This window comes from Clarias gariepinus, chromosome 14 (assembly GCF_024256425.1).
Source record: "Clarias gariepinus isolate MV-2021 ecotype Netherlands chromosome 14, CGAR_prim_01v2, whole genome shotgun sequence".
Taxonomy (NCBI): domain Eukaryota; kingdom Metazoa; phylum Chordata; class Actinopteri; order Siluriformes; family Clariidae; genus Clarias; species Clarias gariepinus.
In genome coordinates, this window is record NC_071113.1 from 31552905 (window position 1) to 31577500 (window position 24596).

The 24596-nt window shown below is 44.3% G+C and overlaps 1 protein-coding gene across 7 annotated transcripts in view; it reads right to left on the bottom strand.

Moving 5' to 3' along the window:
- Positions 1-24596, bottom strand: part of LOC128541628 (calcium-activated potassium channel subunit alpha-1-like) — a 96121-nt gene that overhangs the window by 61760 nt on the left and 9765 nt on the right. For all 7 annotated transcript variants that reach the window (XM_053512137.1, XM_053512135.1, XM_053512134.1 and 4 more), the window contains one exon: positions 5809-5937. In XM_053512137.1, coding sequence (XP_053368112.1) covers positions 5809-5937 — 129 coding nt within the window. The remainder of the gene's footprint in view (positions 1-5808; positions 5938-24596) is intronic.

Below are 24596 nucleotides of genomic sequence, written 5' to 3' on the forward strand. Positions count from 1 at the left end.
CCGCATGTGTGTGTGTGTGTGTGTGTGTGTGTGTGTGTGTGTGTGTGTGTGTGTGTGTGTGTAGAGAGAATTTCCGAGCCCTGGACATGGTTTTGCATACATTTCACCTACAAATTCTTTATGTTTATTTATTTTTTACTTTTATTCATTCTTTACAGTTGTTTATTCTTTACCTGTTTATGTATTCTTTACATTTATTTTTCTCTTTATATATTTATTTTACTCTTTCTATGTTGTGTATTTAATACATTAATTTATTCTTTACATTTATTTATTATTTACCCGTTCCCATGTTCTACAAAGATGGAAGAACTTCTCATCATTCTGGCTTCACACATTCCCTTCTCATACCCAGGAGGCTACGCTAACTGAAAATCTAATTTTATTTCATTTCCTTGGACATGTGGCATGTTTGTGTAATCAGTGGTCTGCTTTCCTGGCTCAGTCAGAACAAAAACAGGGCCGTCATCTGCTTCTGCTCCTCACGTCTGAGTCAGGCGGTAAAGTGCAGCTAGCTGATGGAAAACGTGGCTGAAGCAGCGGAAAACATCATTAGCTGCTTATTTGCCAAACTTAGCTTTTATTAGTTGGTGAAATTATTAATTTAGTGGCGTCTAACTATTAGAAACCCTCGGTATGGATCATTATAAATATACAAAACATGTGAAAATACGTTAGTATGTTTTAAATTCAAATCCTAATGTTATTTGTCATGTACACAGTCAGACTCCTCCAGACTCCGATCCGCAGTGAAACGCTTAAATTACCGTCTGTGACCTTAATAAAATATATAAATAGGAAATGAATATTAAATAAAATAAGAAATTAAATATAAAAAAACATCAGAAATGTACTTTATACGAGATTATTAATGCACTAGCACACCGCGACTAAACAGCTTCTTATTTAGCTTTTTTTAGGATTGATTTTGTGCAGGAAAACTTCTCATTTAAAACTTTCTGTACTTTATTATAACATAAAGCTGTAAAGCATCGATCAGTCTTGTTGTGTCTCTTTCCTTATATGGTAACTGTTTCCTGTTGCCATGGTATTACATTCTTCTCCCGTTAAGCCTCATTAGTCTGCGACTTACACCCTCCTGTTGTTAGAGTGTGTGTGTGTGTGTGTGTGTGTGTGTGTGTGTGTGTGTGTGAAATGTTTAACCATCGAACACTCTGCTCAGCAGGGATGGATGGATTTACGCTCGTACCTGCGCTGTTAGAACACGTCTGCTCTCTCCATTCAGATTAATGTTTAAAATGTAAAGGATTTATTTTAAAAACAAATTTTTAAATGTTTTTTTTTTTTATCTGTCCTGATGTGCTTTGTTTGATGTAGACCTTATTAATCATTTTTGACCACTTTTAGCTTTAATTCTTTATTGGCTTCTCTAATAATATCCTACACACCTGCGTGACGTTAGTTATTTAATTTCACACTTCACGCTTAAACCCTTTTCCCTTCTGCGTGACAGACAGCGAGGAAATTTAAAGAGGGAAAATCGAGGCGAGGCGAGGCGAGGCGAGGCGAGAGTGAAACCCTGCTGATGTAAGATAGGGGAAGGAGGCGGGGCATCCAGAGGGTCAAACCTCCCGAGTTATTTCATGAAAACCTTTCAGCTCCATCTGTTTAAAACACAAGCCTTGATCTGACTACTTTAATTTACATCTCATTTACATCTTATAAAATATATTACAGGTTGAATGACTCAGTTACGCAGGAAACACTCTATAAATATTCATTTGAACCAATAAACTGTACTGACACTCAAACATACGTGCTTGTTCATCAAACCGTCCATGTTGTCCTGACTTTACAGCTGTTTACACTGGATTTATTACACTTTAACTACCATCGTTTACGTAACGCGGACCGAGAGCCAATCAGAACAGGAGGATATTAATATACAGTACGGAGGCTGTGGAGGAAAACACGGCTCAGTCTGTTGTTCTTAATTAATGATAATGAATCTAATTAACAGCCCTCACGCACACACACTGGTCCACCCCGAACCCTTCTGGCTTGTTCAGGCTTTTCTCTGCAAACAGGAAGGGCTGAAGGAGAAAGCCTCCAGGATGCACTCAGAAAGCCCTCGTTCCTGACTTACACTTCCTCCCTACAGTTCCCTGGAGACAGGCCAAGCTAAATGTCTCGACTCTAATCAAATATTCTACACACATAACCACAGAGTGATTAGCCACAGCGCGGTTCAGCACAGATCAGCATGGAAAATGTAATCCAGACACGAGTCCCAGACCCCACTGTTTGATATGCAGGGTCTCGTTAGGACAGACACCGAGGAGACTGACAACACCATGGGGTACAGGGGAGCAAGTCTAGACCTGACCTCTCCACACAGGAAAACCCCCAGTGCTGGAACTACTAGCACTCCGCAGTGTTTATACACCGACTTGTGGACGGAAACCCCGACAGTCTTAAATCAGTGCTGGGGTTTTACTGTGTAGTTCCCTATTAAGCAGCTAGCTAACACCCTGCCCACTAAAGCGGCTAATTAACAAACAAGACATCATCCAGGGAAGATGGCTTCCACACCAGGTGATCTCCAAATGTAACGGCCTCCAAGCATAAATACATCCACATCTGGCAGCTGCCAAATATCATGTCTTTATGAAATCTTATTCAATTTGATTTAAGTCATTTACAATTCAGAAATTTCAGATATTACATTTATTATAATTATAAAAAACTTGACACTCACAAAACACGACATTGATCAAATGTGATGCCCTCTGAAGAAGACTACCTCCTAAAAGTAGGCCTCCAAAAGCCTCTCAAACCAACAGTGTCCAAACATAATGGCCTCCAAAATCAATCACCTCCATATGTTATGTCCACTAAACTTGACGGCTTCCCACCATAATGGCCTTCAAATACAATGGTCTCCAAACATGACAGTCTCCAAGCATGATGGCTTCCAAACACGATGGCTTTCAAATATGATTCAAGTCAAGTCAGTTTATTTATTTGTAAAGCGCTTTTAACAATTGTCACTGTCACAAAAAAGCAGCTTTACACAATCAAAATTATGGAAGTTTGTATGGAATGGGAACGTGTAAGAATCAAAATGCCTCCAACCACGATGGCTTCCAAACCTAATAGCGTTCATCCACAATGGCCTCCAAGCATGAAGGACTACAACTATAATGGTCTCCAAATATAATGGATCCCAAAAGTGACAGTCAATAAACAGAATATTCTCCAAATACAACTGTCTCTAAAGTAGACAGTCACCAAACATGACAATCTCCAACCCTCATGGGTTCCAAACCCATCAGTGTTGGTTTATCCTGCTGTGAGAGTAACTTTATTTATCAGGAAATTAGTGACTTGACTTTAAATTTGCTTTATGTCTGACATTAAAGGATACAAATGTAGCAACTGATTCCTCAGGTTAATTATTCTAATTATCTGTTAATAGCACTGCTAATTAACAGGTTCACAGCAGTGTTCAACACACACACACACACACACACACACACACACACACACACACACACACACACAGCTGCCCTGCTACATGAAACTGCTGTTACCATGGATACAGACTGGGTCAGCTAAACACACTACAATGCTCAAGGTTTTTACACACACACACACACACACACACACACACACACACACACACACACACCAGTGATGAGCTTCATTCATCGTCCAGCGGCTGCAGCTGAGTCATATCGTGCTTACATCACACACACACACACCCACACACTCATGCATGCACACATGTGCACTTACGCACATACATACGTGTGCACAAAAACACACAGATCCTTTGACTTTAATATCATGATTAATGATTAATATTATGCATCATGGCTCATATTAAGTGGGTGTGTGTGTGTGTGTGTGTGTGTGTGTGTCTGGGTATTTGTCTGGCTCTTCCATATTACTGAGCAGCCAGGAAGCCATAGCAACCTCTTCAGTCAGTGGCTAATGCTAACACTGTTTACTGCACACACTTAGTAAGATTAAAGGCACTTCTACACACACACACCGACACACACCGACACACACCCTATGGGTAATTTGGGAATGCCAACTAACCTAATCTGCTTGTCTTTTGACAGGAGGAAACCGGGGGACCCGAAGGAAACCCGCCAACCACGGGGAGAACATGCACACTCCATGCACACACAGGGTGGAATCGAACCCGAACCCTAGAGGTGGGGATGCCACAGCGCACCACTAATCTGTGCAAAATTCAGTTTGAGGACATGTTGAGACGTTCAGCTGTCTCCAGACTGTGTGCACAATGAGAGACAGATCCCTGCTGATTGTCCTTTCTTCCTGTTTGTATTTCCCAGGTTTAAACAAGCCATTTAGATTCCAACACTAATGTGACCTCATATAAGGAAACTCCCCCTCTAGGCCCCGCCCAGCTCCGCCCAGCTCTGACGCTCTCTGGGGATTATTTTAAAAGCTAAAGGCTAACAGCTAACTCAAGTTCTTTTGTGTGAATGTAAAAGTATTCATTTGCAACATCCCCGATTTCTATTTCCAGTTAAATCTTTAACCGTTCTGTTTATTAAGCACTAAATAAAAAGAGTAGATTAGTTAGAGTTCATGGCTACTTTAGCCTCCTTTAGCTTAGAAAGGCTAGGTTAGCAGTTAGCAACTAAAGTCTAGCCTAGTGTACTTTTTCATGATCTCCAAAACAATGTTTTTTATTATCATCTCTCTTCTCACTAATCACCTATTATTTTTGATGTGTTTTTATTATGTTTATTAAAATATTTGTTAAAATAGATTGTTCTTTCTTGCCTTTTTTTCTTTTTGTCGGTTTACATTTTTGGGGATTTACAGTATGTTTTTGGCTTGTTGTCGGTCATGACTGTTGAATTTTAATTAAAATTTTATATGTATAGCACTTTTAACAACAGTCATTGTCGCAAAGCAACTTTAAGAAATAAAAATAAAAGTATGGAAATGTGTAAGCGATGTGTGATACAATATGTATAAATGATAATGATGAAATGAGTTTTATATGTGATGTAATAAAATTAGCGTAATAAAAACAGGAAAAACAGCCTCTTTAGGTTCTTTAGTGATCCGATGTGGCTAAACATTGAGGATCGTATTGTAAAGTCCCAGTGCTATTGTCTATACAGAATTATATCCTCTCAGGTTATTAATCAGGAATAAAGGAAAAGAAAAAAGAGGTCATTTTGTTTCCCAGCTGTTCACAGTCTGAGTGTTCTGATTGGACAGGAAACTGCACTTTCACAGAGGGGTGTTTAAACACTAAAGATTATTTTAAACATAATTTGAGTGAATCTATAAGACTAGGACACAAAGATTGAGAAATGAATCGACTCAGATCTTGAATCTGATTTAAATGAAATGTCTACTTCACACAGTGAGTCCTGCTCACAACGAGGTCACCATGATGATGGTGTTCATTTTATAATAAACCTTCTCAAACTCTAAACAGATACATCATTAACACAGTGATGGTTTTTTTTTTTTTTTTTAACATGTAAAATAGACATTTTGATTGTAATTGCATCATTAGGCTTCTGTTGCCATGGATACAGACTCAGCCAGCCAGACGCTCTATTAGTCTGTAATAATCTAATGGAGGATGACTGAGTGTAAATGAGATGCTCCTGGTGGAAGCCAGCAGAGGAACACCGCTTTGTGCTGTGACCTTCAGCATTGCAAATGTGGACGAGGAAACTAACAGCCAATTACAGCTTCCTAAAAATACAGAACTGAAGAGCTGAGGCTATCGGGCAGCATGATGTCATCGTCATGACGACAAAGCCTGTGTGGGTGGAGACTCACCAGTACGCGCCCGGTGAGTGTCTGTGCGGAGATCATGACCCCGGCCCAATCCTTCACCGAGGTCATCCAGCCCACCTCACTCACCACCGCACTGTCCTTCTTCTCCACACTGCTGACCCGCTGTACATCCTGCACAAACACACACACACACACACACACACACACACACACAAAAGTAGACAGTTATGCTTAGAGTATATTACATAACACCTATTACAAACAATTTTGGGTACACAACAACCTCCAGACTAACCACCACCCAGTGGGCTGACATTTTCTAGCGTGTGTGAAATGACGGGTAATAAATCACTGTGTGTGTGTGTGTGTGTGTGTGTGAGACAGCCTATGAGAGTGTGAGAACACTGTCTGGAAACTAAACAGGGTCAAAAAAAAGGAGAATAATATAGAAAATCAGAATAATACAGAAGGGTGGGGTTAGAAAAGACAAGGCGGGGTTCGAAAGAACACGAGAAAATAGAAGATGACAAGACGCGGTTATAAAGGACAGTGTGCTGTTAGAAAAGACCCCTGTCCGGTGGGGTTGGGGTTAGAAAAGACTGGGCTGAGTTAGAGAGGTCAGGGTTGGGTTAGAAAGGGCAAGACAGGGTTAGAACAGACAGGACGAGATTAGAGCGGACAGAGCGGGGTTGGAACGGACAGGGCGGGGTTATAACAGACAGGGTGTTAGAAAATAGACTTAGAGGTTAGAAAGAACAGGGCAAGGTGGGAAAGGACAGATTGAGTTCAATAAGGACAGGACGGGGTTAGAAAAAACAGGCAGGGTGAGAAAGGACAGGGTGGTGTTAGAAAGGACAGGTTGAGTTTAGAAAGGAGAGGGTGTGGTTAGAAAGGACAGGTTAAGTTCAGGAAGGAGAGGGTGTGGTTAGAAAGAACAGGGTGGGGTTAAAAAGGACAGGGCGGGGTAAGAAAGGACAGGGCGGGGTGAGAAAGGACAGGGCGGGGTGAGAAAGGACAGGTTGAGTTTAGAAAGGAGAGGGTGTGGTTAGAAAGGACAGGTTAAGTTCAGGAAGGAGAGGGTGTGGTTAGAAAGAACAGGGTGGGGTTAGAAAGGACAGGGCGGGGTAAGAAAGGACAGGGCGGGGTGAGAAAGGACAGGGCGGGGTGAGAAAGGACAGGTTGAGTTTAGAAAGGAGAGGGTGTGGTTAGAAAGAACAGGGTGGGGTTAGAAAGGACAGGGCGGGGTGAGACAGGACAGGGCGTGGTTAGATAGGACAGGGCGGGGTGAGAAAGGACAGGGCGGGGTTAGAAAGGACAGGGCGGAGTTAGATAGGACAGAGAGGGCATGGTTAGAAAGGAGAGGGTTGAGTTAGAAAGGACAGGTCGAGTTCAGAAAGAAGAGGGCGGGGTTAGAAAGAACAGGGTGGGGTTAGAAAGAAGAGGGCGGGGTTAGAGACAAACACTCGCGCGCACACACATTTCTCATGGGCTGAAGCCACAGTGCACATACAGTTTCTAATTAAAATCTCCTGTGTGCTTCCCACTGAGACAGAAGTGTGTAAAGACTCCCAACACACACACACACACACACACACACACAGATAAAAGTTTGGATGTAGAGAATATTCTGGGTACATACACATAAATATAACACACATGAAGTAAAGGGCAGAAGGTGTTAGAGGTAAATGTCAGACTTTTCTAATGTACCGCACAAGTGACTCTGCCTTAATTAACACCACACACACACGCACACACACACACACACACACACACACACACACACACACACAGTATTACAGCAAGCGCACTAATATAAACCTGCGTAGCTGCACTCCTGTCAGAGCTGCTGTAAGAGACAGACTAATGGACTCTCTCTGACCAATCAGAACGCAGTATAAGCGGAGCGGTGTGAGATCAGTAGAGTAAGACCAGCTCTCTCCTGCAGCTCGTTATTTTAAAGGCGTTCAGAGTAACTAGAGCTTATACACACTGGTGTGATTTCTACATGGCTGATTAAAAGTCTCGCCATGTCTCAGTGAAGAGCTCGTTCAGGTCTCATAGCACAAACCTCACACAGCACTGGAGAACGTCCGTGACATAAACACAACAAAACTCGTAAAAGACAGAATGAATAACGATGATGACTGTGTTCTTCCTCCTCCTCCTCCTCCTCCTCCTCCGGACTGAGCAGATATTCAATGTGACAGGTGATGAGAGAGAGAGAGAGAGAGAGAGAGACGGATGGAGGAGGGCATGATGGTAAAATTACAGCAACACAAGTTCACTACAATGCACATTAATCAACTTTATATCCTCTGCACTCACACAGATGCACAGAGAGACAAGGAGAGAGAGAGAGGGACAAAGAGAGAGAGAGAGAGAGAGAGAGACAAAGAGAGGGACAGGGAGAGAGAGAGACAGAGAGAGAGAGAGAGAGACAGAGAGAGTCACAGACAGAATGAGAGAGAGAGAGAGAGAGCGTCACAGAGAGAGGGAGAGAGAGAGAGACAGAAAAACAGCTTAAAAATAGTGATAGATAGATAGATAGATAGATAGATAGATAGATAGATAGATAGATAGAAACAGAGGGAGATAGACTGAGGTAGAAAGGCGAAAAGACACACCTATACACGGCCAGACACTCTAAAATAAAGTTATACAAAAAGACAAGCATACAAAACAGACCATAAAGAGGCAGACAGATAGAAATAAAGAGAGGCAGACTCGACACAGACAGACCAAGATTCAGAAAAGAGAGCAGAGAAGAGATGGATAGGTAAAAGACTGACACAAATAGTGAGACAAACAGACAGCTACAGATACTGTAAACAATGGCAAAAAGGCAGACGGGTAGACAGGTAGTCAGACGGGTAGTCAGACGGATAGTCAGACGGGTAGTCAGACGGGTAGTCAGACGGGTGGTCAGACGGATAGTCAGACGGGTAGTCAGACGGATAGTCAGACGGGTAGAGAGAGAATTACTGCTACAGACTGCAATATAAATACCTGCACAACAAAAACACAATATACACACATAAAAGTGTTACTTTATTACACACATCATATTAATAGTGGTGAGATGTTGATCTGTGTGTGTGTAAGTGTGTGTCAGTGTGTGTCAGTGTGTGTGTGTGAGTTTGCGTGTGTGTAATTGGCATCACAGAGCTGGCCTCTTCACCATAATGAGACAGAGAATAAATATTTAATGTATAAGATGGTAAAGTTCAGGAACGTGACGGCTGAGACTGCTGCAGCTCAGTGATTAAGGAAGATATGAGGACAAGATGAGAATGAGGTGAGGTGAGGGTGAGGGTGAGGTGAGGTGTGGATGAGGTGAGGTGAGGGTGAGTTGAGGGTGAGGTGAGGGTGAGGTGAGGGTGAGTTGAGGGTGAGGTGTTGATGAGGTGAGGGTGAGGTGAGGTGTTGAGGTGAGGTGTGGATGAGGTGTGGGTGAGATGAGGGTAAGGTGATGTGTGGATGAGGGTGAAGTGAGGGTGAGGTTGAGGTGAGGGTGAGGTGAGGTGTGGATGAGGTGAGGTGAGGGTGAGGTGAGGGTGAGAGTGAGAATGAGGGTGAGGGTGAGGTGAGGGTAAGTTGAGGGTGAGGGTGAGGGTGAGGTGAGGATGAGGTTAGGGTGAGTTGTGGTGAGGGTGAGGCGTGGTGTGGTGAGGGTGAGGTGAGCGTGAGGGTGAAATGACACCTTCAAACAAGATACATTAAATGTCTACTCTGTCTGGTATCTGTAGAAAAAAACACCAGAAACTTGTACATGTATAATCACAAGCCAAAATATGTACAGGCGGGGCAAGAAAGGACAGGGTAGTATGTAATATACAATGTGTAGTGTGTAGTATGAAGGATGCAGTGTGTAGTATGTAGTATAAAGGGTGCAAGGTAAACCTACAAAGAGTGTAAAGTGTGGCATGGTATAAGAAGTGTAGCCTGTAGGATAAAGGGTGTAGCGTGTAGCATGATATATGTTATGTAGTATGTAGTATGTAAGGTATAGTATGTAGTATTTTGGGGGTATTGAGTATTATGCAGGGTGTAGTATGTAGTATGTGGGATGTAGTGTGTAGTACGGTATACAGTATGTAGTTCAGCGTGTATAGTGTAGATATAGTATGCTAAGTGTAGAAATAAAGGATCCACACAGTACAGCGTACTTCACTTCGCCTTCCCACAGCCGTTACTCAATCTTCAGTGTTATGACACACTCCCCCGCCTCGCTGTCACACTAATTTGTGTTTGTCAAAGCAGCACATGTAAGAAATTATTCAGATTCCTAAATGAGACACGACAGACTTTTGGAGTGAACAGACACCTCCTGCTGTTCCCGTCACACTGAACCGAGTTCATCAACATCAGAGCCGTAACGCAGTCAGAATTTCATCTGGGTTTAGCTCTCCTTCACTGCAGCCCAAAGCTCCGAAAATCATCAACTCCAAATCAAATCTAACTCAAAATCACCAAAAACCAGGGCAGAGAAAACCAGCGTCGAGTTTCTGAGCAGACGAACAGCCGAGACCGAGACATCAACATAAACCTGTGAGATTCATTCAGCTGCAGGAACAGGAGGAATCGGGATTTTATCAATTCACTTCGTGTTTATAAATCACCTTTTCAGATACAGAGCAGCTAAATGATCGGTCTATTGACCAGCTAAAGCAAATTAATTAACATATAAACATCAACTAAAATCAATCAATCTAAATGATCAGCTATAACAGGACTGATGACTTGAGCAGCTAAGTTAAGGAATTATTTAAAGACGAGCTCAGGACGCCAACATGTTGAAGCAGAAGCTCCACTGCTCTGTCTATAATTACTTACTGCTCTTTAAGGCGGGGTTTGAAATTCAATTATTCTTATCATGGAGTTAAATTAAGCTTGGCTCGTCCCTGTTCATCCCCGATGCCAAGTGTCCATCCATCCACATCAACATTCAGCTCAGAGGAGCACATTAGAGCTGAGACAATTTCATCAGACCTCTGCATAGTTCAGCCTTACATCCATTTAATCTCTCTCTCTCTCTCTCTCTCTCTCCATTCTTTTAATCTGCACTCCTTTCTGTAAGTGGCTGAGTGCTGCTTATAAATCAGTGCAGCCTATTCACTTAATTAGCTGAGAACTCTCCACAAATGTAAAAGCTTAATGTTCAAGCATCAGCAATACTTACATATAAAACTATATACAGTACAACTAAATACAGCGAGATAGATAGAGAGGTAAATATATGATAGATAGATTTTTTTGTTTGTTTTTATAATTTTCTTTATTATTATTACAATACAGAAATGTTCATCCTCTGAAAAATGATGTTCATTCATGCACTCAATACTTGGTCTCAGCTCCTTTAGCAGTGCTGAGGAGTTACTGAAGACCAGGGTGCTTTAATAGCTGCCTTCAGATTGTCTATAATGTCGGCTCGGGTGTTTCTCATCTTTAGATTTCATCAGAATTTTAATCAAGTGGAAAAACATGTAGAAAACTTGGCGTGTGACCGAAGGATGACTCGTACACACAAAAATAAGAAATAAGGAACTTTAATGCTGTAATGTAAAAGTAACAGACGCTTAGAAAAAGCACTAGAAATTATTTTCAGTTCCAAGTTTTTCCGGACACAGAGCACAAAGGGCCAGCCTTCCCTATATAAAAGCTAAACAACAAAGGGATCAATAATCAATAATCCAATCCATTACTATCCCTTACTACTATAACAAACACTAGCACTCTATATTACACTACATCACCAAAATTCATCCATGATGGTTGTGTCTATATTACTAATTAGGGACGTTAGGGGCTTTGAGGACTTTGTGGTTGGAACTTTGTGGGGTGTCTGTCTGTCTGTCTTTCTGTCTGTATGTCTGTCTGTCTGACCGGTTCGGAGTCGTCCGTCTACGTTTGTCTCTATTAAACTTGATTTGCTTTTTCTCCCTCTAGTTTTTTTTTTTTTTGTGTAAAATTTGGTGGAACCCCTTAAAATGACCCATGACACTCTCCATGTGCCTCTCCTTTCTTTCTCCAGACTCTGAGACTTTGATTTCGTAACGAAATGCAACATCTACTTTCATCCAATTTAAGCCCCTTTCCAACTTTTCAATGGTATTCAAGTTATTTTAAAATGTACTGAAGTAAACAAACCACAGTAGTTTTTAGATGAGCTGGGCGAGTAAGATTACTGCTATTAATAATTCATCAACACACTGTTGACTTTCTTTAGGTGTCTCACTGTGATCAGGTTAATGGAAAAAAGAGAAATTTCAGGATTCCTAGCCTTTTGTCTTTGGAACTTTCACCCTCAGACTGACCAACAATCCCATCTCTTTAAAAATAGGGTGTTTTATGTTTGTGCCACCAAAACAGCTCTGAGACATCGAGGCATGGACACATCTGGCACCAAGTAAATTGTAATGTGGCTCCATAGATTAGACATGTTTGTTTAGCAGATCCTACAGACGCTTAATCAGATCATTTCCCAGCAGAACATTGCCCAGACCATCAACCAGCCTCTGACAGCAGGACTCCTTCTCATAGTGCATCCTGGTGCCATCTCTCCCTCAGGTAAGCAACACACCCACACCCACACACCCACACCCCCCCACACACACAGGTTTGAAGATGTTCTGCCCCAGTCAGCTAGACATCACCATCTAGCCCTAAAGGCTCTCAGATCATTACACCTGTCCACTGTTCCTACTTCTATCTTGCCAACTTCAAAACCTGACTGTTCACTTTCTCATGGCTGATCAGTATACAGAGCTTTAAATAAACCCAGACTGTTGACCTGATAGAAATAAAACCTTCTGATTCACAGATGACGTCTAGAACTGAGAGAATAAATCTCGTTTAGGAACAGTACCATGACTTAGCTGTTTTTGTCAGCTCTTTAAAGGGAGTGTTACTTTACTAAATTAGTAGAGCGATACTAAATCACCTCCAAGGATGTTGTAAAGTGAGCCGTTTTTGGCGATCACAGCATAGTCACTTTGTAAACCTGTCCAAGTCCATCTTTAGAATAAACAGAAGGTTAAAGCTGGAACTGATGTGATGTTCGGGGGTCTAATCACAACAATCTGATCTGATTCTGTAACAAGCTAGCATCAGACTACGGGATAAGTTATTAGTTTATACTTTATACTATAGTTTTACATTTTTTTAAATTTAATTTGGATTTCTGATCTATTTAATTTGTTTTAACAGCTAAAATATGAAACAGTTGCAGTTTCAGTAAACTGCTGAAAAGAAACATGTGATTAGAGTATTACAATAATCTTTAACTATGAATAAGAAAATCCGGAATAAGCCTAAAAAGAAATACAGGTAGTCCCCAACTTACAAGCATTCGAATTTCCGTAGATACGAACAGACCATAGATGTAAACAAATCATTAAAGTATCTCACGTGTATTGTACAAATAATAGACACTGCAGTCACCAGATACCAATATTTACAATTATATACAATATTTTCAGTGTGTAAAGGAAAGTATAAAATTTCCAAAGTCCGGTTATTGTATATGTGTGTGTGTGCGCGTGCGTGCAGGGGAAATGAGTCAGCCTCACTGGTTTCAATGAATCAGTCTGGGAACACGAGGATAGAAAATGTCTGTCCTGTAAAGCTGTGCTGATGGTGAATAATCCTAATTTCATAAATTCCTCACAGTTCAAAAAAGGTTCTCTTTAAACGAGGTCAGCTGACCCCGCTGTGTCACCGGAATTCCCTTTGCGATTTGGAGGCGCAGTCTCACGAGAGTATAACGTAGAACCAAACCTGTTTTTTTATGCTTTACGTTATATACTTGTGTCAAAGGTATATAGAGTCACTTTGTCTGACTTATGAACGAATCATTCTGTTTATGAACGAATCCGACTTACAAACGTACTCCTGGAACGGAACTCATTCGTAAGTCTCGGACTATACAAAAATAAAAGCAATAAACCCATCTGTAACGTGATTATGCAATGCTTTATTTGTTTTGGGGTTTTTTTTGTGTGTGTGTCTGTGTGTGTTTTTGTATGACTTGGTTTGTTGGTTTGGACTGAACTGGTCTGACTGAGATCCCGTCTAAGAAAAAGCAGGAACTAGATTTTAATGTACAGTGGAACCTTGGATTACGAGCATAATTTGTTCCAGAAGCGGGCTCGTATTCCAAAACACTCGTAAACCAAATAAAATTTTCCTATAAGAAATAATGGAAACTCTAATTATTCGTTGCACAGCCCAAAAAATAAATACATAAGATAATTATCACAAAATATAAAGTAAAAATAAAACAAATTACCCTGCACTTTACTTTTAAAAATAAATCCTGACAGATAAGTGTTTCCGTTTATGCACGCAGGCACCGTGTGTGTGTGTGTGTGTGTGTGTGTGTGTGTGTGTGTGTGTGTGTGTGTGAAGCCCCTCCTGTCCCGAGAGAGTGTGTGTGACCCGGCCTGGTGTCAAATTACGCGCACACATAAGAGATGCTGACGAAGATGGATTTTTAACCTTCTAATGAGACTTTATTACACAGTAAATCTTTCTTATTTGAATTTCACATAAACACAGAAAGACTGTTTTGTCGGAAAGATTAGCAAGGAACATCGATAATGACACTCGTGTAAGCGCTTAATACCAAAATCACTGCTGTAAAGTAAAACAAACAAACAAACAAATGAACCGGCAATTTACCTTTGAAAAGAATTGCGACAAAGCTTCTGATTGCGGCAGAGTTTCTGTGTCGAGCAGAGAGTGCAAAAAAAAAGAGGGAGAGAGAGAGAGAAAGAGAGTGTGTGTGTTACCCGGCACGGTGTCAATTCATGCGAGCGCACACACAATACACACACACAACGAGGCTGGGGAAAAAAATTGATTTTTAACCTTCTAATTAGACTTTCTTTTGCTTTACATGTGCACACGTGTGCTATAAGAAACAGTACACGTGCGCTGTACACACACGCTCAAGAGAGAGAAAAAACGTTGGCTCAGTTGATCACGTGATGTTCGGCGTCAAAACAAGAAGCCCATGCGTGATACATGATACTCAGTACTCGTAAACCAAGACTTGCTCATTTTTCAAGTCAAAATTTATTAAAAATCTTTGCTTGTTTAGTGGAACACTCGCGGTTTCACTGTATGAAGTAAGAATAAAAAAGAAGCATCCAAAAAAAGTCTTTTTGAAGTCTGTTGCAAATAATTTATTTTTAGCTGTTGAGATTTATTTCTCAATGTGAATTTCTCATTGCAATAAGCAATGTGTATTATATAGTCTATTACATTTGGATAAATGACGATTCTTGTCTAATTGGAGTTTTTGCACTCCCGGGTTTTAGCTTCACATCAGCATTCGCTTTATTTCCTCTACAGCTCCAGCGTGAACGTTCTGCTACTGTGTGAGAGAGAAGAACATAAAATCATTTACATACAAAATGAGGGACATGACGAGTGTGTGTGTGTGCGTGTGTGTACAGAGAATAGTCTGTGTTGTATGTATAGTCTGGAAAAGAGTAAAAATATCTATCCATCTATCTGCTTGCTTATTTGAGAGAGAGGGTGAGAGTCGACCCTGTTCTTAATGATGCTTGTGTATGAAATATTTGACACACACACACACACACACACACACACACACACACACACAAGCTGATCAGCAGTGACCTGGTAATGAGGCTTGAAGTTATTTATTTTCTATGAGAGATAGAGATTTCCTGTCACAGGGGAGAAAACTGAACATTAATGACGCAAAATGGGCGGGGCATCTGACGCAACAAAGTGTCTGTCTGTTACTGTATCTCTCCATCCGTCTAACCCCTCTCTCCCTCCATCTCCCCACCCTGCTCTCGCTCTCTTTCTCTCTTCCTCCTGTATAACACGTTCCTGTTTATATGCTAAGCCTCATTGAGGAATACCTACTGGTTGCTTAGCAACAAGTGCTAACTTGAGGGATAGGGGAGAGTGACATAAGTGCAAAAGATGGAAAACTGTGCATATGTGTGTGTGTGTGTGTGTGTGTGTGTGTGTGTGTGTGTGTGTGTGTTTGTGTGTGTGTGAAAGAGAGAGAGAGAGAGAGAGAGAGAGAGAAATATAGAGAATGAGTGAGTAAGTGATGGAGAAGAAGGAAAGAAATACAGAAAGAGAGAGAGAGTGAGGGACAAACATACAGGCAGAATGAGAAAAAAATAAAAAACAGAGAGAGAGAGAGAGAGAGAGAGAGAGAGAGAAAGAGAGAGATGAGAAATGGGGACAGAGGGAAATACAGAACGCCAGAAAAACACAAAGAGAGAGAGCGAGAGAGAGAAATAAAGAAAGAAATATAGACAGGAAACCCACCCCCATAACCCCATGGTGGGCGTGTCTGTGGCCTATACAGTCAAGTGTAAAAGTTAATACCCTCTTTTTTAAATCTATATGTTTTTGTGTAAAAACATATAAAAAATGATCTGATCGTTGCGAGTCTCAGTATTCTGCAAATACAACCTTACAGACAAGCACTAACTTTTTACCCCATGCTATTATTTATTCAAGAAAAATGAAGCCAGAAAGAAAATAACATGCTGCCAATACTAAATGTCCCCTTACTGCTTCCACAGGATTTAAGGCGGTACGTTACAGCCAGGTGCTGTTCATTATCAGCTCTTTAGTTAATTAATCATTAGATGTGCAGATCTCTATAAAAGCAGAGGTTTTGTCAGTTTGCCGGTCTGTAGCGTTCAGGTGTGTGTAGAGGGAAAGACATGAGCAATGGTCTTAGAGAAGCACATGATGCTGCATACAATAATCTGGGGAGAGGTGTAAAACCATGTCTAAACTAATTAGTGTTCAACGTTCAACAGTTAAGAGAGCTATGTCTCAGACCCTACAGACCTCACAGAGCATGATAAAGTCCATCACAGCACAATTAGAAGCAGACTAAACACGTACGGGATGTCTGGACGGGTAAACCTCAACTGAATTGAAATGCTGTGCCGGGACCTTAAGAGAGCTGTGCATAAGGGAACGCCCCAAACCCTCAAACAACTAAAGCAATGTTGTAAAGAAAAGTCGGACAAAACCATGTGAGAGACTGATAAAGTCATAAAGGAAACTATTACTTTAAGTTATTGCTGATAAAGGTGGATCTACAAACTACTGAGTCAGGGGGTACGTACTGTAGCCTTGCTCACATTTCTTTTTGGCTTAATGTTGTTAAATAAACAATGACACAGTAAATAAAAAAAGTAATTTGTTGTTGTTCATCTGAGGTTGTATTTGCCAAATACTGAGACCAGCTACGATCAGAAGATATAATATGATTTAAACAAAGAAACAGGCTTATAAAAGGAGCACTAACTTTTACACATAACTTATATATAGTGTATAGGTATAGTGTTTTTATGCAAATCAGACAAACAGTAAGTAACAGCTCTACTACCACCTCACACTCCTAACACAGCTCTACCACCTCACACTCCTAACACAGCCCTACCTCCTCCTCACACTCCTAACACAGCTCTACCACCTCACAGTCCTAACACAGCTTTACCTCCTCCTCACACTCCTAACACAGCTCTACCTCCTCCTAACACAGCTCTACCTCCTCCTCACACTCCTAACACAGCTCTACCTCCTCCTCATACTCCTAACACAGCTCTACCTCCTCCTCACACTCCTAACACAGCTCTACCATCTCACAGTCCTAACACAGCTCTACCTCCTCCTCACAGTCCTAAAACAGCTCTACCTCCTCCTCACACTCCTAACACAGCTCTACCACCTCACACTCCTAACACAGCTCTACCTCCTCCTCACACTCCTAACACAGCTCTACCACCTCACACTCCTAACACAGCTCTACCTCCTCCTCACACTTCTAACACAGCTCTACCTCCTCCTCACACTCCTAACACAGCTCTACCTCCTCCTCACACTCCTAACACAGCTCTACCTCCTCACACTCCTATCAGAGCTCTACCTCCTCCTCACACTCCAAGCACAGCTCTACCTCCTCCTCACACTCCCAACACAGCTCTATCTCCTCCTCACAGTCCTAACACAGCGCTACCTCCTTCTCACAGTCCTAACACAGCCCTACCTCCTCCTCACATTCCTAACACAGCTCTACCACCTCCTCACACTCCTAAGACAGCTCTACCTCCTCCTCACACTCCTAACACAGCTCTACCACCTCACACTCCTAACACAGCTCTACCTCCTCCTTACACTCCTAACACAGCTCTACCTCCTCCTCACACTCCTAACACAGCTCTACCTCCTCCTTACACTCCTAACACAGCTCTACCTCCTCACACTCCTAACACAGCTCTACCACCTCACACTCCTAACACAGCTCTACCTCCTCCTCACACTCCTAACACAGCTTTACCTCCTCCTCACACTCCTAACACAGCTCTACCACCTCACACTCCTAACACAGCTCTACCTCCTCCTCACACTCCTAACACAGCTCTACCACCTCACACTCCTAACACAGCTCTACCTCCTCCTCACACTCCTAACACAGCTCTACCACCTCACACTCCTAACACAGCTCTACCTCCTCCTCACACTTCTAACACAGCTCTACCTTCTCCTCACACTCCTAACACAGCTCTACCACCTCACACTCCTAACACAGCTCTACCTCCTCCTCACAGTCCTAACACAGCTCTACCTCCTCCTCACACTCCAAGCACAGCTCTACCTCCTTCTCACACTCCTAACACAGCTCTACCTCCTCCTCACAGTCCTAACACAGCTCTACCTCCTCCTCACACTCCTAACACAGCTCTACCTCCTCCTCACACTCCTAACACAGCTCTACCTCCTCCTCACACTCCTAACACAGCTCTACCACCTCACACTCCTAACACAGCTCTACCTTCTCCTCACACTCCTAACACAGCTCTACCACCTTGAACTCCTAACACAGCTCTACCTCCTCCTTACACTCCTAACACAGCTCTACCTCCTCCTCACACTCCTAACACAGCTCTACCACCTCACACTCCTAACACAGCTCTACCTCCTCCTCACAGTCCTAACACAGCTCTACCTCCTCCTCACACTCCTAACACAGCTCTACCACCTCACACTCCTAACACAGCTCTACCTCCTCCTCACAGTCCTAACACAGCTCTACCTCCTCCTCACACTCCTAACACAGCTCTACCTCCTCACACTCCTAACACAGCTCTACCTCCTCCTCACACTCCTAACACAGCTCTACCTCCTCCTCACACTCCTAACACAGCACTACCTCCTCCTCGCACTCCTAACACAGCTCTACCTCCTCCTCACACTCCTAACACAGCTCTACCTCCTCACACTCCTAACACAGCTCTACCACCTTACACTCCTAACACAGCTCTACCTCCTCCTCACACTCCTAACACAGCTCTACCTCCTCCTCACACTCCTAACACAGCTCTACCTTCTCCTCGCACTCCTAACACAGCTCTACCTCCTCCTCGCACTCCTAACACAGCTCCACCTCCTCACACTCCTAACACAGCTCTACCTTCTCCTCACACTCCTAACACAGCTCTACCTCCTCACACTCCTAACACAGCTCTACCTCCTCCTCACACTACTAACACAGCTCTACCTTCTCCTCACACTCCTAACACAGCTCTACCTCCTCCTCACAGTCCTAAAACAGCTCTACCTCCTCCTCACACTCCTAACACAGCTCTACCACCTCACACTCCTAACACAGCTCTACCTCCTCCTCACACTCCTAACACAGCTCTACCACCTCACACTCCTAACACAGCTCTACCTCCTCCTCACACTTCTAACACAGCTCTACCTCCTCCTCACACTCCTAACAAAGCTCTACCTCCTCCTCACACTCCTAACACAGCTCTACCTCCTCCTCACACTCCTAACACAGCTCTACCTCCTCACACTCCAATCAGAGCTCTACCTCCTCCTCACACTCCAAGCACAGCTCTACCTCCTCCTCACACTCCCAACACAGCTCTACCTCCTCCTCACAGTCCTAACACAGTGCTACCTCCTTCTCACAGTCCTAATACAGCCCTACCTTCTCCTCACATTCCTAACACAGCTCTACCTCCTCCTCACACTCCTAACACAGCTCTACCTCCTCCTCACACTCCTAACACAGCTCTACCTCCCCCTCACACTCCTAACACAGCTCTACCACCTCACACTCCTAACACAGCTCTACCTCCTCCTTACACTCCTAACACAGCTCTACCACCTCACACTCCTAACACAGCTCTACCTCCTCCTTACACTCCTAACACAGCTCTACCTCCTCACACTCCTAACACAGCTCTACCACCTCACACTCCTAACACAGCTCTACCTCCTCCTCACACTCCTAACACAGCTTTACCTCCTCCTCACACTCCTAACACAGCTCTACCACCTCACACTCCTAACACAGCTCTACCACCTCACACTCCTAACACAGCTCTACCTCCTCCTTACACTCCTAACACAGCTTTACCTCCTCCTCACACTCCTAACACAGCTCTACCACCTCACACTCCTAACACAGCTCTACCTCCTCCTCACACTCCTAACACAGCTCTACCACCTCACACTCCTAACACAGCTCTACCTCCTTCTCACACTCCAAGCACAGCTCTACCTCCTTCTCACACTCCAAGCACACCTCTACCTCCTTCTCACACTCCTAACACAGCTCTACCTCCTCCTCACAGTCCTAACACAGCTCTACCTCCTCCTCACAGTCCTAACACAGCTCTACCTCCTCCTCACACTCCTAACACAGCTCTACCTCCTCCTCACACTCCTAACACAGCTCTACCTTCTCCTCACACTCCTAACACAGCTCTACCTCCTCCTTACACTCCTAACACAGCTCTACCTCCTCCTCACACTCCTAACACAGCTCTACCACCTCACACTCCTAACACAGCTCTACCTCCTCCTCACAGTCCTAACACAGCTCTACCTCCTCCTCACACTCCAAGCACAGCTCTACCTTCTTCTCACACTCCTAACACAGCTCTACCTCCTCCTCACAGTCCTAACACAGCTCTACCTCCTCCTCACACTCCTAACACAGCTCTACCTCCTCCTCACACTCCTAACACAGCTCTACCACCTCACACTCCTAACACAGCTCTACCTTCTCCTCACACTACTAACACAGCTCTACCACCTCACACTCCTAACACAGCTCTACCTCCTCCTTACACTCCTAACACAGCTCTACCTCCTCCTCACACTCCTAACACAGCTCTACCACCTCACAGTCCTAACAGAGCTCTACCTCCTCCTCACAGTCCTAACACAGCTCTACCTCCTCCTCACACTCCTAACACAGCTCTACCACCTCACACTCCTAACACAGCTCTACCTCCTTCTCACACTCCTAACACAGCTCTACCTCCTCCTCACACTCCTAACACAGCTCTACCTCCTCACACTCCTAACACAGCTCTACCTCCTCCTCACACTCCTAACACAGCTCTACCTCCTCCTCACACTCCTAACACAGCACTACCTCCTCCTCACACTCCTAACACAGCTCTACCTCCTCACACTCCTAACACAGCTCTACCTTCTCCTCGCACTCCTAACACAGCTCTACTTCCTCCTTACACTCCTAACACAGCTCTACCTCCTCCTCACACTCCTAACACAGCTTTACCTTCTCCTCGCACTCCTAACACAGCTCTACCTCCTCCTCGCACTCCTAACACAGCTCCACCTCCTCACACTCCTAACACAGCTCTACCTTCTCCTCACACTCCTAACACAGCTCTACCTCCTCACACTCCTAACACAGCTCTACCTTCTCCTCACACTCCTAACACAGCTCTACCTTCTCCTCATACTCCTAACACAGCTCTACCACCTCACACTCCTAACACAGCTCTACCACCTCACACTCCTAACACAGCTCTACCTCCTCCTCACAGTCCTAACACAGCTCTACCTCCTCCTCACACTCCAAGCACAGCTCTACCTTCTTCTCACACTCCTAACACAGCTCTACCTCCTCCTCACAGTCCTAACACAGCTCTACCTCCTCCTCACACTCCTAACACAGCTCTACCTCCTCCTCACACTCCTAACACAGCTCTACCACCTCACACTCCTAACACAGCTCTACCTTCTCCTCACACTCCTAACACAGCTCTACCACCTCACACTCCTAACACAGCTCTACCTCCTCCTTACACTCCTAACACAGCTCTACCTCCTCCTCACACTCCTAACACAGCTCTACCACCTCACAGTCCTAACACAGCTCTACCTCCTCCTCACAGTCCTAACACAGCTCTACCTCCTCCTCACACTCCTAACACAGCTCTACCACCTCACACTCCTAACACAGCTCTACCTCCTTCTCACACTCCTAACACAGCTCTACCTCCTCCTCACACTCCTAACACAGCTCTACCTCCTCACACTCCTAACACAGCTCTACCTCCTCCTCACACTCCTAACACAGCTCTACCTCCTCCTCACACTCCTAACACAGCACTACCTCCTCCTCACACTCCTAACACAGCTCTACCTCCTCACACTCCTAACACAGCTCTACCTTCTCCTCGCACTCCTAACACAGCTCTACTTCCTCCTCACACTCCTAACACAGCTCTACCTCCTCCTCACACTCCTAACACAGCTTTACCTTCTCCTCGCACTTCTAACACAGCTCTACCTCATCCTCGCACTCCTAACACAGCTCCACCTCCTCACACTCCTAACACAGCTCTACCTTCTCCTCACACTCCTAACACAGCTCTACCTCCTCACACTCCTAACACAGCTCTACCTTCTCCTCACACTCCTAACACAGCTCTACCTTCTCCTCATACTCCTAACACAGCTCTACCACCTCACACTCCTAACACAGCTCTACCACCTCACACTCCTAACACAGCTTTACCTTCTCCTCACACTCCTAACACAACTCTACCTTCTCCTCACACTCCTAACACAGCTCTACCTTCTCCTCACACTCCTAACACAGCTCTACCTTCTCCTCACATTCCTAACACAGCTCTACCTTCTCCTCACACTCCTAACACAGCTCTACCACCTCACACTCCTAACACAGCTCTACCACCTCACACTCCTAACACAGCTCTACTAACTCACACTCCTAACACAGCTCTACCTCCTCCTCACACTCCTAACACAGCTCTACCTCCTCCTCACACTCCTAACACAGCTCTACCACCTCACACTCCTAACACAGCTCTACCTTCTCCTCACACTCCTAACACAACTCTACCTTCTCCTCACACTCCTAACACAGCTCTACCTTCTCCTCACACTCCTAACACAGCTCTACCTTCTCCTCACACTCCTAACACAGCTCTACCACCTCACACTCCTAACACAGCTCTACCACCTCACACTCCTAACACAGCTCTACCTTCTCCTCACACTCCTAACACAGCTCTACCTTCTCCTCATACTCCTAACACAGCTCTACCTTCTCCTCACACTCCTAACACAGCTCTACCTTCTCCTCACACTCCTAACACAGCTCTACCACCTCACACTCCTAACACAGCTCTACCTCCTCCTCACACTCCTAACACAGCTCTACCTCCTCCTCACACTCCTAACACAGCTCTACCTTCTCCTCACACTCCTAACACAGCTCTACCACCTCACACTCCTAACACAGCTCTACCTCCTCCTTACACTCCTAACACAGCTCTACCTCCTCCTCACACTCCTAACACAGCTCTACCACCTCACACTCCTAACACAGCTCTACCTCCTCCTCACAGTCCTAACACAGCTCTACCTCCTCCTCACACTCCAAGCACAGCTCTACCTTCTTCTCACACTCCTAACACAGCTCTACCTCCTCCTCACAGTCCTAACACAGCTCTACCTCCTCCTCACACTCCTAACACAGCTCTACCTCCTCCTCACACTCCTAACACAGCTCTACCACCTCACACTCCTAACACAGCTCTACCTTCTCCTCACACTCCTAACACAGCTCTACCTTCTCCTCACACTCCTAACACAGCTCTACCTCCTCCTTACACTCCTAACACAGCTCTACCTCCTCCTCACACTCCTAACACAGCTCTACCACCTCACAGTCCTAACAGAGCTCTACCTCCTCCTCACAGTCCTAACACAGCTCTACCTCCTCCTCACACTCCTAACACAGCTCTACCACCTCACACTCCTAACACAGCTCTACCTCCTTCTCACACTCCTAACACAGCTCTACCTCCTCCTCACACTCCTAACACAGCTCTACCTCCTCACACTCCTAACACAGCTCTACCTCCTCCTCACACTCCTAACACAGCTCTACCTCCTCCTCACACTCCTAACACAGCACTACCTCCTCCTCACACTCCTAACACAGCTCTACCTCCTCACACTCCTAACACAGCTCTACCTTCTCCTCGCACTCCTAACACAGCTCTACTTCCTCCTTACACTCCTAACACAGCTCTACCTCCTCCTCACACTCCTAACACAGCTTTACCTTCTCCTCGCACTCCTAACACAGCTCTACCTCCTCCTCGCACTCCTAACACAGCTCCACCTCCTCACACTCCTAACACAGCTCTACCTTCTCCTCACACTCCTAACACAGCTCTACCTCCTCACACTCCTAACACAGCTCTACCTTCTCCTCACACTCCTAACACAGCTCTACCTTCTCCTCATACTCCTAACACAGCTCTACCACCTCACACTCCTAACACAGCTCTACCACCTCACACTCCTAACACAGCTCTACCTCCTCCTCACAGTCCTAACACAGCTCTACCTCCTCCTCACACTCCAAGCACAGCTCTACCTTCTTCTCACACTCCTAACACAGCTCTACCTCCTCCTCACAGTCCTAACACAGCTCTACCTCCTCC